At 44.9% G+C, this 15,234-nt stretch overlaps 1 protein-coding gene across 2 annotated transcripts in view; it reads left to right on the top strand.

Moving 5' to 3' along the window:
• LOC106604875 (protein diaphanous homolog 1) overlaps positions 1 to 15,234 on the top strand; it is a 66,123-nt gene that overhangs the window by 40,138 nt on the left and 10,751 nt on the right. Inside the window, exons 2-9 of one of the 2 annotated variants that reach the window (XM_082975201.1) lie at positions 4,580 to 4,606; positions 11,203 to 11,364; positions 11,602 to 11,703; positions 11,942 to 12,156; positions 13,209 to 13,412; positions 13,544 to 13,760; positions 14,473 to 14,591; positions 15,232 to 15,234. The exon at positions 15,232 to 15,234 is cut by the window's right edge and continues 114 nt beyond it. In XM_082975201.1, the coding sequence (XP_082831327.1) occupies positions 4,580 to 4,606; positions 11,203 to 11,364; positions 11,602 to 11,703; positions 11,942 to 12,156; positions 13,209 to 13,412; positions 13,544 to 13,760; positions 14,473 to 14,591; positions 15,232 to 15,234 (1,049 nt within the window). The remainder of the gene's footprint in view (positions 1 to 4,579; positions 4,607 to 11,202; positions 11,365 to 11,601; positions 11,704 to 11,941; positions 12,157 to 13,208; positions 13,413 to 13,543; positions 13,761 to 14,472; positions 14,592 to 15,231) is intronic. The other variant, XM_082975202.1, reaches the window with a different exon arrangement.

The following is a 15,234-nucleotide window of genomic DNA, read 5'->3' as shown; positions in this document are numbered from 1 at the left end:
CACACACACTCACACACACACACACACACACACACACACACACACACACACACACACACACACACAGGGCTGTCTTATGGTTCTGGGTGGGAGCTGTACATTAGTAGTGACAGTGCTGTGAAGAGAGGCTGACTGGCTCATTATATTCTTGTCACAAGCCAAGCGCTTAAATGCTGACTTCCACTACGTTTCCTAGGAACCACAAGAACCAAATACATTTCTTCTGCTCTTTTGGTTCAGGGCTTCTTTTTGCCTTTGTTTAATGACGTCCCTTTGGGAACTCTCTGTGTGGTTTTCCCGGCAAGTGCCTGTAAAGCAGGGTACTTTTAAGAAGGATAATTACACAGTGCGTGTGTGTGTGTGTGTGTGTGTGTGTGTGTGTGTGTGTGGTGGTCCTCCTATGTGAAGTTCTCACAAGGAATGCAGCCTGTTCGCATCTCTTTCTAATTACTCCGAGTTAAGCTGGTGGCCTGACTGACCGTGTGACACGGTCTAACTTTTTTGGACATTTTCTCCTATCTCGCTTTCTCTCGCTCTCATATATAACACACACTGTTTCCTGTGTGATTACCCAGAGTTCTTTGTGGCTGTATTCTCAAGTCCAGGCCTTGTGGGTTAAATGGCACCATCATGGCATCAGCTGTTTTTATAATAGCTGCGTCAGGGAAACAACAATTGCTTTCATAAATGCATGGCTCGGGCCTCGTTTCACAAGAGCATTGTAAAATAAGCTTTCTCCTAATGACCCAGCCTTAACGCGCGTTCATTTACATATCGAATTTCATTGTCCAACATCAATTTTAGAATTTCTTCATTTTGTGGCCACCTAGAGCAATGTTTTGCTTTTCAATAAAACCTTTCATGTTGGTATAAGACCATCGTACTACTTTTTATTACAACTTTACAGGCTGTTTTCTATTCTGTTCAAATGAATTGTGATCATCTACAGATGGGATTTTGAGCACCGTGGGTGGATGCCCTATTGCGTTACGCACCCAATGCATATGGATGTCCGGTAAATTCACATCTTTCTGGTTACATTGTCTGGCTCAAAATGTCTGACGGAAACCCTGATCTGCGTGTTTGCGCCCGCACTTGTTGTCGTCAATGTAGCCTAAGCGGAAACCGCCCTGTAGAGAGTATCACGATCCGCGTTCACTGCAGGAGACCAACACCAATTGGTCAACACACTGACCTGTATAAGAATGAGGCCCAGGATGATACCACTATCGTAATATTTTTTTCCCCGTGCCAAAAAATGAAAGCACGAAGCGGACCATATGCTTTGGTCCTTTTTTAAAAACCATCTGTCTTTGGTCCTTTGTGTGCTATAGCTTAGAAAATGCATTTATGTGACCACGTTTGTTTCTGTCATTAGAGGATATTCACATCGTGTACTATAGAAGAACAGCACTACACAGGTAGTCTCCATTACCAGCTCTTTGGCTGCTTCCCAAATAGCACCCTGTGTGATAACATCTATCATGTGAACAACAATGTGCAGTGTAGGCCTTTTTGTTTGTGTATGTACCCGTGAGTGTGTTTGAATACACATCTGTTTAACGGTTGGGCTCTCATGTTAGTTCACTTGTAATGTTAACCTATAGGGGTCTGATAACTGGGGTGCTGCATATTAAAACATGACAAAGTATGGTGTGTGTGTGTGTGTGTTTTTGAGGGAGGTAGGGTGACTCCCGCTCCATTCCTTTTGACATTTGTGAGCCACAACTTCCTCATACCATGTCTGGTATTTCTTAAGAAAGGGTAGCGGTTAATGTCGGCCCAGAACCATAGAAATAGAATGGAGCAGACGGCCAACACAACACGACTCCTATTCAGTCTAGCTGCAGACGTAATAGTTCTTTGATGAGGGTCATAATGGCTGGGACTGGGATGGCAGACATCAATCTGAATGTGTTCCCAAGGTACTTGAGTAAAAGTTACCAGGAGGTAATAGGCTTGGGCGGTATACCGTCTACCGGGTATTTGGGAAAAAGTCACGGGATGTTTTTTTCCCAGTACCGTTAAGTATTTATTTGAAGTAAAAAAAAAAAAAAAATGTATATATAAATGTGAATATTTGTAGCTACTTTTTAAGTAAATACTTGCAGTCAACTTGTGCAATACGTTAGGAGATAAAGACGATTGTGTACTTTATTTCAGCTGTCACATAGTTTTTCATTAGAAGCTTACTGGTCGTCCCCAGTCACGTGTCATGTGGTGTTTGTTTACAAGCACACAACGACAAGAGACCGGAGCCTTGTGAGTCACTCACTGTTGCTCAGCGGTCGCCAAGTGATCTAATTACAGTATGGAATTCACAACTAAATGTTTGCCAGCTAGATATCTTATAACTATTTAGTTAACTCTCCTAAAATGTGCTAAATGCTCTGCAGTTGTGCATTTGGTCTGCAAATTTAGTAGCTAGTTAGCTATCTAGCTAAGTGTGGTTAGCTTCTTTCAAAATCAAGCATTCGCTTGGTATCAGCAGAGAATCCCCTCTTAGATCAAGAGCCTTGCTGGCTAATATTTGTTTTGTGCGTGCAGTAAACAAACTGCAAGTAGCATTTTTGAGTTACTTTTATGTTTTAGGTCAGACTGTATATATTGGTCATCTAAAAAGTGCATTTTGCATGTACTCGTTAGCAGTTGCTAACCTTCGGATTACAGAGTATCTGTGGGGTATGAAAGCAGTGCCCCTTGTGTTCAGTGCTGGTATTACATAATATCCCGGTACGGCACAAGGTCGGTTCGATAACCTGGATACCGCCCAAGTCTAGAAGGTAACGAGAGATGGAAGTTGAGATAAAGTAATCAAAAAGAAGAAAATGGAGCTAGGGACCTAACACCCTCTGTCATTCTCTCAGGCCCAGATCCAATCAGCTGGCTACCTCAGGAGGGATGGAAAGAGAACAAGAGACGAAGGGAGAGATGTCGTGAGAGAAGTGTGGAGATGGTGTGCAGTAATGACAATCTCCATGCTGTGACTTAGCAAATGTTGTTTCTTTGTGTTATTAACCAATGGCTAATTAGCAGGTCTCTTAAATTGAATTTGTGGCGAATCCATATTATAGTCCCAACTGCCCCTTACACCAGTCCCTTGTTTGCACTGTTTTCCATGTAGCTGTGTGTACACGTATGTGTGTCCGTCCGCCTTTGTCCGCATGACTTTTGAGAGAGGAGGGAGGCGAGAGAGAGAGAATGCAAGTCAGCTTAGGCTAATTGAACCTTTCTCTGTTGTAGAGAAAGATGATCACTAAAGTTGAGTCTTGCACTGGTCGGTCTTTTTTTTTTTTTTTTTTGAGCCGATCCTGCTCCTCCCCGGCCGCTTATTCTGAGCCCCGTCCGAAATCCGGCGTCAGGACAGATTTTCCTCTTCAACCCGACCCACCTGCATAGAATGAATTGTTACAGAGAGCCGATCTGTGACCCGCTCAGTAACATCATTTATTTCATTTGTTTTTATGATCTCCAAAGTAGTAGGCTATTATCACCCCCCCCCCCTGCATAAACATGCATTTGTCTGCCTATTCAACACTTGGATAAAAGGAAAACATTTTTAGTTTTACAATAAGAGGCACAGTTGACAAATAAAATCGCTTTGATAAAGAGCCTTCTAATTTGACTTCTTACCTAATTAAAGCCTATATCCGACATAACAAAACCTAGCAAGGCTGGCTCAGGGAGAGGAGAGGAGAGGAGTGTGTGTGTGTGTGTGCGCGCTCCTCTGTTTGTCATCTCCTGAAGGTTGACTTTATAAAGCTGTTGAGCCTAGGTTGTTGTTCAGTGTGTGTTCTGTGGCCTGTGACCCTCTGGGTGGCTGCTGATTGGCTCCAGATGCTGGCACGTGGGACAGTCATTATGGGGCCATGTCTGCTAGTTTGGAAGCACCGTTACAGAGATCACGCATCTTATTTCTGGCTTATCTTTGCAGTTATGTAGCCTAATAGAGTAGAATGCGAACATAGGAAGTGAGGAACTTGCCCCATAAGCTTTCCACAGTTGTGTTCGGATTTGTGTGTGATCTTCAGCGCCACCTGGTGTTGGCCAATTATCAATTGAGACGCTGCCTTCACCAAGATATTCATTGGTGTAGCCTGACACCTTGTGGCAAAGGTTTGCTAGTGCAGTTGTACTGTGATTCTGCCTTAAACCTGTCAAAAAAAATAATTATTCCCCTAATCTCAAAATAAAATGGATCAATCCTTGAATGTGTAGTTGTTCAGATGATCCATAATGTCGTACAAGAGGAATTAGTGAGCTAATCTAAGTGTGCATGTTCTCGATTGATCCAGTGTGTAACTGTGTTTAATGAAGTGGTCTGTTATTGTGATATTGATCTACCTGTAGCCTATTCCCCTCTGTCCGCAACGATTAATAATGACCTTTGTAGAGACGGTCCCTGTCTGATCCTAATTGATCCTTTCCTCTCTCCCCCCCCACTCCCTCTCTTTCTCTCCTTCTGTCTGTCCCTTAATCCCTCCCTCGATCTCCCCATCTCCCTCTTCCCCTGTTCAATCTCCCCATTTATTTATTTCACTCGTTTTCTCAACCTCCTCCCCCTCCCCTCTCTGTACAGAAACTCAAACGGCTGATTCCTGATGAGGTAGGTTGTGTGTGTGTGTGTGTGTGTGTGTGTGTGTGTGTTTGTGTGTGCCCACATCCCAGTCATAATCATCTGACTGTTTTGTTGCATCTCATCTCGCCCTGCAGTCCACTACTAACCCCTCCCCATGCCCCTCTATCCATACCACACTACAACCCCCACGAGCCTGGTTGTTGCAGTACCACCCCATAATAACTCAACCTTGTTGTCTGTACTACTCACCCTGGTTGTATGGACACATACTGTTGGATGGTGCCTGCCTGTCCGTCTGTGCCTCCCTTACTCCCCCTCAGTGGTCAGTCTGAAGGGTAGGCCTAGGTTACAGGTTGGGTCTGGGGTCAAGGTTGGGGGGTTGTAGGTAGGTTAGGCCCAGGGTAGGAAGGGGTTAAACTAGCTATGATCTCATAGGAAGTCTGCTACTCAAAGGTTATTTTACTTTTTAAATGTATTTAACCTTTTTTAACTAGGCAAGTCAGTTTAAGAACAACGACGGCCTACCCCGGTATTTACGGTATTACTGGTTTAGCACACAAGGGTGCGGAAAATAACGCAAAAAAAGGCCATTGGGCCTCTATTACCAGAATGCTAACAAAATTAGCCCAAGTAATAGCGAATTTCCATGGAGGCTGCTAGCTAAATATGCGAAAGAGCGCAAATGAAAATAAACTAATTGCAAAGACAAGCAATCCAGCTCATGAAGTTATACACTTCATGGCCAAAAGTATGTGGACACTCCTATTTCAGCCACACCCATTGCTGACAGGTGTATAAAACTGAGCACGCAGCCATGCAATCTCCATAGACAAACATTGGCAGTAGAATAGCCTTACTGAAGAGCTCAGTGACTTACAATGTGGCACCGTCATAGGATGCCATCTTTCCACCAAGTCAGTTCATCACATTTCTGCCCTGCTAGAGCTGCCCCAGTCAACTGTCAGTGCTGTTATTGTGAAGTGGAAATGTCTAGGAGCCACAACGGCTCAGCTGCGAAGTGGTAGCCTACCCAAGCTCACAAAACAGGAATGCTGAAACGCGTAGCGCTTAAATCGTATGCCCTTGGTTGCAACGCTCACTACCAAGTTCCAAACTGATTCCGAAAGCCACGTTAGCACAAGAACTGTTTGTCTGGAGCTTCATGAATTAGGATTACATGGCCGAGCAGCCGCACACAAGCCTAAGATCACAATGCCAAGCGCCAGCCAGGAGAACGCTACCTGCCCCAATGCATAGTGCCAACTGTAAAATTTGGTGGAGGAGGAATAATGGCTGGGACTGTTTTTCATGGTTCCGGCTAGGACACGTAGTTCCAGTGAAGGGAAATCTTAACGCTACAGCGTACAATGCCATTCTAGACGATTCTGTGCTTCCAACTTTGTGGCAACAGTTTCGGGAAGGCCCTTTGTCAGCACGACCATGCCCCCATGCACAAAGCGAGGTCCTTACAGAAATGGTTTGTCGAGATTGGTTTGGAAGAACTTGACTGGCCTGCACCTCAACCCCATCAAACACTTTTGGGAGGAAAAGGAATGCTGACTGCAAGCCAGGCCTGATCACCCGACATTTTTGTCTAACCTCACTAATGTTCTTGTGGCTGAATGGAAGCAATTCCCTGCAGCAATGTTCCAACATCTAGTAGAAAGCCTTTCCAGAAGAGTGGAGGCTGTTATAGCAGCAACGGGGGGACCAACTACATATTAATGCCCATGATTTTGGAATGAGATGTTTAACGAGCAGGTGTCCACATACTTCTATGTATAGCCATGTAGTGTGTATACTGTATACAGTGCATTTGGAAAGTATTCAGACCCCTTCACTTTTTCCACATTTTTTAGGTTAGAGCCTTATTCTAAAATGTATTAAATTGTTGTTTTCGTCAATCTTCACAGAATACCCCATAATGACAAAGCAAAAACAGGTTTTAAAAAATTTGTAATTTATTTTAAAACTTAAAAAAACCCAACTCAAATTATTCAGACCCTTTACTCAGTTCTTTGTTGAAGCACATATGGCAGCGATTACAGCCTCGAGTCTTCTTGCGTATGACGCTGCAAGTTTGGCACACCTGTATTTGGGGAGTTTCTCCCATTCTTCTCTGCAGATACTCTCAAGCTCTGTCGGGTTGGATGGGGTGCGTTGCTGTGGAGCTATTTTCAGGTCTCTCCAGAGATGTTTGATCGGGTTCAAGTCCGGGCTCTGGCTGGGCCACTCAAGGACATTCAGAGACTTGTCCCTTAGCCACTTTTGGTTGTGTTGGTTGTGTGCTTAGTGTTGTTGTCCTGTTGGAAGGTGAACCTTCTCCCCAGTCTGAGGTCCTGAGTGCTCTGGAGCAGGTTTTGATCAAGTATCTCTCTGTACGTTGCTCCGTTCATCTTTCCCTCGATTCTGACTAGTCTCCCAGTCCCTGCCGCTGAAAACATCTCCACAGCATGATGTTGCCACCACCAGGCTTCACCGTAGAGATTGTGCCAGGTTTCTTCCAGACGGCCGTTAAGGCCAGAGAGTTTAATCTTGGTTTCATCAGACCAGAGAGTCTTATTTCTCGTGGTCTGAGAGTCTTTAGGTGCTTTTGGTAAACTCCAAGTGGGCTGTCATGTGCCTTTTACTGAGGAGTGGCTTCCGTGCCCCCACTACCATAGAGTGCTGCAGATATGGTTTTCCTTCTGGAAGGTTCTCCCATCTCCACAGAGGAACTCTGGAGCTCTGTCAGAGTGACCATCGGGTTCTTTGTCACCTCCCTGACCAAGGCCCTTCTCCCTTGATTGCTCAGTTTGGCCGGGCAGCCAGCTCTAGGAAGAGTCTTGGTGGTTCCAAACTTCTTCCATTTAAGAATGATGGAGGCCACTGTTTTCTTGGAGACTTTCAATGCTGCAGACATATTTTTGATACCCTTCCCCAGATCTGTGTCTTGACACAATCCTGGCTCGGAGCTCTACAGTCAATTCCTTCGACCTCATGGCTTTTGCTCTGACCTGCACTGTCAACTGTGGGATCTTATGTAGACAGGTTTGTGCCTTTCCAAATCATGTCCAGTCAATTGAGTTTACCACAGGTGGACTCCAATCAAGTTGTAGAAACATCTCAAGGATGATCAATGGAAACAGGATTTACCTGAGCTTAATTTTGAGTCTCATTGTAAAGGGACTGGATACTCATGTGAATAAGGTTTTTCATTTTTTTTATTTTTTTTTGTAATACATTTGCAAAAATGTCTAAACCTGTTTTCGCTTTGTCATTATGGGGTATTGTGTGTAGATTGCTGAGGATTTTTTTATATAATCCATTTTAAAATAAGGCTTTAACGTAACAAAGTGGACAAGGTCAATAGGTCTGAATACTTTCCAAATTCACTGTAAGTAGGTGGAACCAAATTTAATTTTTTCACTGGTTCGAATCCCTGAGCCCACTAGATTAATAATCTGCCAATGTGCCCTTGAGCAAGGCCCTTAACCCTAATTGCTCCTGTATGTCACTCTGGATAAGAGAGTCTGCTAAATTACTAAAATATACATGCAAACTTAGGTGTAGCATTAACTCAGAATTCATTTTTTTTTATTCAGGTAAACAATATAAAACCCATATCTTGCTGCGTCTTGTAAACCTATTGCTAAAGTGCTTCTGTCATTTCTGCTCGGCATCAGATTTATTTTGTGCTTCAGTTGCACTTATCCACTTGGATGAGAATTCACAAACAAGCATTCTATCAGCAGACAGCTCTGACTGATGTGTAGCTACTTTTCTCTGGTGCTTTTCTGTGTAGCCAGCCTTATTTTCTCCTGTAAAATGCAGGATTAACTTTAAGCAAAACATTAGAAAATGCAGCTGGCTACATTCTCTCTATCATAAACATTAGACATATGATGGCTATGCATAATTTTTGCAAAAAATGCCTAGATTTCTCCATGTAAACGAATTGACTTGTGTGGCTGCCAGCCAAGAATGCTATCTGCTTTATCTCCTAACGTATTGCACAAGTTGAGTGCAGGTATTTACTTAATAAGGATCCGCCCCTTTTTTTCTCTCCAATTTTTGCCTAAAATGACATACCCAAATCTAACTACCTCTGTAGCTCAGGACCTGAAGCAAGGATATGCATATTCTTGATACCATTTGAAAGGAAACACTTTGAAGTTTGTGGAAATGTGAAATTAGTGTAGGAGAATGTAACACATTTAGATCTGGTAAAAGATAATGCAAAGAAAAAAAACATGCATTTTTTTGTTGTTGTTGTACCATCTTTGAAATGCAAGCGAGAAGCCATAATGTATTATTCCAGCCCAGGCACAATTTAAAATTGGCCACTAGATGGCAGCATTGTATGCACGTTTTTAGACTGATCAAATGAACCATTGCATACAGTCGGGGAAAAAGTATTTGATCCCCTGCTGATTTTGTACGTTTGCCCACTGACAAAGAAATGATCAGTCTAATTTTAATGGTAGGTTTATTTGAACAGCGAGAGACAGAATAACAACAAATAAATCCAGAGACACGCATGTCAAAAATGTTATAAATTGATTTGCATTTTAATGAGGGAAATAAGTATTTCACCCCCTCTCAATCAGAAAGATTTCTGGCTACGAGGTGTCTTTTATACAGGTAACGAGCTGAGATTAGGAGCACACTCTTAAAGGGAGTGCTCCTAATCTCAGTTTGTTACCTGTATAAAAGACACCTGTCCACAGAAGCAATCAATCAATCAGATTCCAAACTCTCCCCCATGGCCAAGACCAAAGAGCTCTCCAAGGATGTCAGGGACAAGATTGTAGACCTACACAAGGCTGGAATGGGCTACAAGACCATCGCCAAGCAGCTTGGTGAGAAGGTGACAACAGTTGGTGCGATTATTCGCAAATGGAAGAAACACAAAAGAACTGTCAATCTCCCTCGGCCTGGGGCTCCATGTAAGATCTCACCTTGTGGAGTTGCAATGATCATGAGAACGGTGAGGAATCAGCCCAGAACTACACGGGAGGATCTTGTCAATGATCTCAAGGCAGCTGGGACCATAGTCACCAAGAAAACAATTGGTAACACACTACGCCGTGAAGGACTGAAATCCTGCAGCGCCCGCAAGGTCCCCCTGCTCAAGAATACATATACATGCCCGTCTGAAGTTTGCCAATGAACATCTGAATGATTCAGACGACAACTGGGTGAAAGTGTTGTGGTCAGATGAGACCAAAATGGAGCTCTTTGGCATCAACTCAACTCACCGTGTTTGGAGGAGGAGGAATGCTGCCTATGACCCAACAACACCATCCCCACCGTCAAACATCAAGGTGGAAACATAATGCTTTGGGGGTGTTTTTCTTCTAAGGGGACAGGACAACTTCACCGCATCGAAGGGACGATGGACGGGGCCATGTACCGTCAAATCTTGAGTGAGAACCTCCTTCCCTCAGCCAGGGCATTGAAAATGGGTCGTGGATGGGTATTCCAGTATGACAATGACCCAAAACACACGGCCAAGGCAACAAAGGAGTGAGTGGCTGAAGAAGAAGCACATTAAGGTCCTGGAGTGGCCTAGCCAGTCTCCAGACCTTAATCCCATAGAAAATCTGTGGAGGGAGCTGAAGGTTCGAGTTGCCAAGCGTCAGCCTTGAAACCTTAATGACTTGGAGAAGATCTGCAAAGAGGAGTGGGACAAAATCCCTCCTGAGATGTGTGCAAACCTGGTGGCCAACTACAAGAAACGTCTGACCTCTTGTTATTGCCAACAAGGGTTTTGCCACCAAGTACTAAGTCATGTTTTGTAGAGGGGTCAAATACTTATTTCCCTCATTAAAATGCAAATCAATTTATAACATTTTTGACATGCGTTTTTCTGAATTTTTTGGTTGTTATTCTGTCTCTCACTGTTCAAATAAACCTACCATTAAAATTATAGACTGATCATTTCTTTGTCAGTGGGCAAACGTACAAAATCAGCAGGGGATCAAATACTTTTTCCCTCACTATCTGTTCAAAATGTTCTATCAAGACTGGCCAAATGTGCCTAATTGGTTTATTAGTACATTTTCAAGTTCATTATTGTGCACTCTCCTCAAACAATAGCATGGTTTTCTTTCACTGTAATAGCTACCGTAAATTGGACAGTGCAGTTAGATCAACAAGAATTTAAGCTTTCTGCCCATATCAGATATGTCTATGTCCTGGGAAATGTTCATGTTACTTACAACCTCATGCTAATCACATTAGCCTGCGTTAGCTTAACTGTCCCGTGGGGGTGGACACCGATCCCATCCAGTGGCTATTTCCAAGTACCCCGGTAAACGGTATGTACAGTATACCGCCCCAGCCTATTCCACATACGTTTTCGTAGGAGGCCTACTCTTTGGAGGGAACTGGTATGTTGATGACATTACCCTGTGATCCTGCTTCATCTTATTCTAGCACACACATGAGTGAAGCTGAAGGGGTTTCAGGGATATTTAGTAATTTATGACATCTGAATGTCCACTGGAATCTGATGCCCAATTCCAAATCAACCTTTTTTTGCCCTGACCTATCCAATCCACAGGGTTGGGGTTGAACTGGAATACCCCTCGTATCTCCCTGTGTGACCTCTGACCACTGTCCTTTAACCCCCCCTGCAGTTGGAGCGTTTCACCAGCATGAGGATGAAGAAGGACAAGGAGAAGCCTCATGCAGCCGGGCAGCGCCACTCCAACGCTGCCCACTACGAGGTTCCTACCCAGGGGCCCATGCTGCATGACCACCCTGATGAATACGTCCTGGAACTCTTTGAACAGATGCTGGTGAGAGAGAGAGAGAGAGAGGGTTAAAGAAAGAGAGAATGATTGTCTACTGAGTGTGGACTACAGGCTATTTGTCTGTCTCTTTTGGGACGCTGCCTTAAAGGTATTTCTCTCTGTCTCCCCTCTCTCTCTCTCCCCTCCCCCGCTCTTTTTCTTCCCTCGCTCTCTCTCCCCTCCTTTTCTTGCTTGCTCTCCCCCTTTCTCTCTCTCTCTTTCTCTCTCTTTCTCTCTTTCTAGGTGGATATGAACTTGAACGAGGAGAAGCAGCGGCCTCTGCGGGCGAAAGACATCGTCATCAAACGAGAGATGGTGTCTCAGTACCTTCACACGTCCAAAGCTGTGAGTAACAAAGGTTGAGGTACTGGGATAACGAGCAGTCCCACCTTCATATCACACAGTAGACTTGGAGCAGAGGTAACTTGTTATTTTATACTACTACCGTGTGTGTGTGTGTGTGTGTGTGTGTGTGTGTGTGTGTGTGTGTGTGTGTGTGTGTGTGTGTGTGTGTGTGTGTGTGTGTGTGTGTGTGTGTGTGTGTGTGTGTGTGTGTGTGTGTGTGTGTGTGTGTGTGATACAGGGTCAGAACCAGAAGGAGAGCTCCAAGTCAGCCATGATGTACATCCAGGAGCTGAGGACTGAGCCCAGAGACGCACAACTCCTGGGCTGTCTGGAATCACTCCGGGTCTCCCTCAACAACAACCCTGTCAGCTGGGTGCAGAACTTTGGAGACGAGGGCCTGGTTCTGCTGCTCAACATCATGAGGAAAATCCAGGAGGAGAAGGACGAGTACCCGTAAGATATATATATATATATATATATATCAAGCTCCTGTTACCCCTTTTACCTACCCCCTCTAACCCCCTCTTAACTTTCTCAACCCTTTTACCCTACTCTTAACTCCAGGAGGAAAGAGACCAGTACCCGGAAAAGAAGCTTTATTAAATCAGTTTTCTTTTTTGACTGATTCCATAGATTTTTTCCCCCCCAAAATTCCTGGTCTCAGTTTAGCTTTTCCATGCCTCTGTTTCCTCCAGTTCTTTCAAGTTTTCACTCAAAAGAAATCACACTTTATAAAATACAAAACAACTTAATTGGACGTTCTAAGTCCACAGCAATGTTTTATCCACATCAGAAGACGACAATTTGTTGTTGTTGAAATGTAGATTTTGTTGGTGTAGTTACCCTTTTCATTACAGCGCACACCTCGCAAGAGACCGTTGTTTAGCTGTGTTTTTGTAGCTCCCACGTGATGGTAGAGTTTGCACAACAAATATCCACTGGATCGACGCAAATGATCCTGACATCATTCTGCCAGATAGGCCCGGGCTACTTTGTAGTTTAACGTTTAATCGAGATGGAAAAGGCTTTCCCAAAAAACCATCTACCAGAAGACAGTTTTCATTAGCATCGTCGCTAACGGCCACACAAAGCTGCCTCTTCAGAAAGTTGCAGGAAATACAAATCACTGTTGCGTTCTGTTCATGTCTTTATGATAAACTTTGGCAAATACATTTAGTTTATTCCCTATTAAGTAAAAAAAAAATATATAATAATAATAATAATGTTGCATTCCGGTTTAATGTCTGGATCCCGTGATTACGTCCTCGTTCTCCGGATCGCAGATTTTATAGTGCCATCAAGACATCGACACCCTCTTACCCCATTTTACGCACCTCTTACCACTTTTGCATTCACCCTAACTCCCGGAGGAGAGGGACGAGTACCGATAAGACACCGACACCCTCTTATTCCTATAACGCTACAGTAGAGTTTCTACTCGCTTGTTTTGTTTGGAAACCCCTTACGTACAATAACGCACCTTTCCCCCTCTTTCCTCCGGTTAGAAACATGGGCATGAAGTGTCAACACGAGATTGTGCGCTGTCTCAAAGCCTTCATGAACAACAAGTATGGTCTGAAGGCCATGTTGACGTCTGCCGAGGGCATCCCTCTGCTGGTCCGAGCCATCAACCCCCGGGTCCCTCACATGATGGTGGATGTGGTCAAACTGCTCTCGGCCATCTGCATCCTGGAACACCCTGACAACCTGTAAGTATCTGGTTAGGGGTGTGTGTGTCTGTGAGTGGGAGAGTGTGTCTGCCTGTCTTGAGAGCGAGCGAGAGTGTGTTTGTGTGTGTGTGTGTACCTTCCTGTGCGTTAATATGTAACTCCCTCTGTAGTCATGAGCGTGTTCTGGAGGCCATCACTGAGGAGGCAGAAAAGCAGGACAATGAGAGGTTTCAGCCACTCCTCTTAGGGATGAACAAGCCCAACATCGCCTTGAAGAATGGCTGTATGCAGCTCATCAACGCTCTCATCAGTCGAGGAGAAGAGCTGGACTACAGGATCCACATCCGCTCAGAGCTACTGAGACTGGGCCTGCGAGACCTGCTGACGGTGAGTCACACAGACAGGTTCCAAACACTCATGTTTACCTGTAGCTTCAGGGAAGTTTGGATTTTTATTGAACCCCCCCAATCTCTTTCCCTCTTGCTCTCCCTCTTGCTCTCTTCTCCCCCTTGCTCTCTTCTCCCCCTTGCTCTCCTCTCTCTCCTCTCTTCTCTCCCTTGCTCTCCTCTCTCTCCTCTCTTCTCTCCCTTGCTCTCCTCTCTCTCCTCTCTTCTCTCCCTTGCTCTCCTCTCTCTTCTCTCCCTTGCTCTCCTCTCTCTTCTCTCCCTTGCTCTCCTCTCTCTTCTCTCCCTTGCTCTCCTCTCTCTCCTCTCTTCTCTCCCTTGCTCTCCTCTCTCTCCTCTCTTCTCTCCCTTGCTCTCCTCTCTCTCCTCTCTTCTCCCCCTTGCTCTCCTCTCTCTCCTCTCTTCTCTCCCTTGCTCTCCTCTCTCTCCTCCCTTGCTCTCCTCTCTCTCCCCCCTCTCTCTCTCCCCCCTCTCTCTCTCTCCCCCCTCTCTCTCTCTCCCCCCCTCTCTCTCTCTCCTCCCTCTCTCTCTCTCCTCCCTCTCTCTCTCTCCTCCCTCTCTCTCTCTCCTCCCTCTCTCTCTCTCCTCCCTCTCTCTCTCTCTCTCGCTCTCTCTTTCTCTCTCTCTCTCTCTCTCCTCTTTCTCTCCTCCCACCTCCCTCTCTCTCTCTCCTCCCACCTCCCTGGGTCCTGTAGGATATTCGGCCCATAGAGAATGAGGAGCTGAGGGTGCAGCTCAGTGTTTTTGACGAGCAGGCCGAGGATGACTCTGATGAACTCCAGGCCCGCCTCAGCGACGTGCGCATCGAGATGGAATATCCTTCCACCTCCAGGGAGGCTCAAAAAGTCCCTCTATGAAGGGAAGTTACTTTGGTTCAGATGTTAAAGTGATACGAGTTTATCGTATGACTGTGTCTCAAATTGCTCCCTATTCCCTATGTAGTGCACCACTGTTGATCACGGCCGATAGGGTAGCCCACTATATAGGGAATAGGGTGCAACCTACCAGTCAGGTCTCTGTCCTCTAACGTACATTCCTACATTTCACCACCAGGTGGCTCCAAGGTGCCATAATAGTTACACAAAAGCCCAAGGAATTCTTCAGGGCTTTTGTTTTACCTTGTTGATTGCTTTGGCTCTGGTCACCATGACTGAGATGCGTTTGATCACAGTAATAGACTGATCAGGAAGCTACTTAGCCTTTGATCAGATACTGATACCAGTCTGTAACAGCTTTGTCTTTGCCGCATAATCCTTCACAATATAACACAATGACGACTGCATGCACAGTGGTAGCAAACTATATTGGAACCAGGTTACTGTAGATTGGCTTGCCTCTAAACACAATAGTATATCTTAGTAGTAGGGGGTGGATTGATTCAGGGCGTTGATGTGGATTGAAAAATGTTCCTATCTGACCACTTGAGGTCGTGGTCCTTAACCATGCGGCCGTACTGA

The sequence above is a fragment of the Salmo salar genome, chromosome 05, assembly GCF_965601325.2.
Source record: "Salmo salar chromosome 05, fSalSal1, whole genome shotgun sequence".
In the NCBI taxonomy this organism is placed as follows: domain Eukaryota; kingdom Metazoa; phylum Chordata; class Actinopteri; order Salmoniformes; family Salmonidae; genus Salmo; species Salmo salar.
This window is presented reverse-complemented; position numbering and strand designations above follow the sequence as displayed.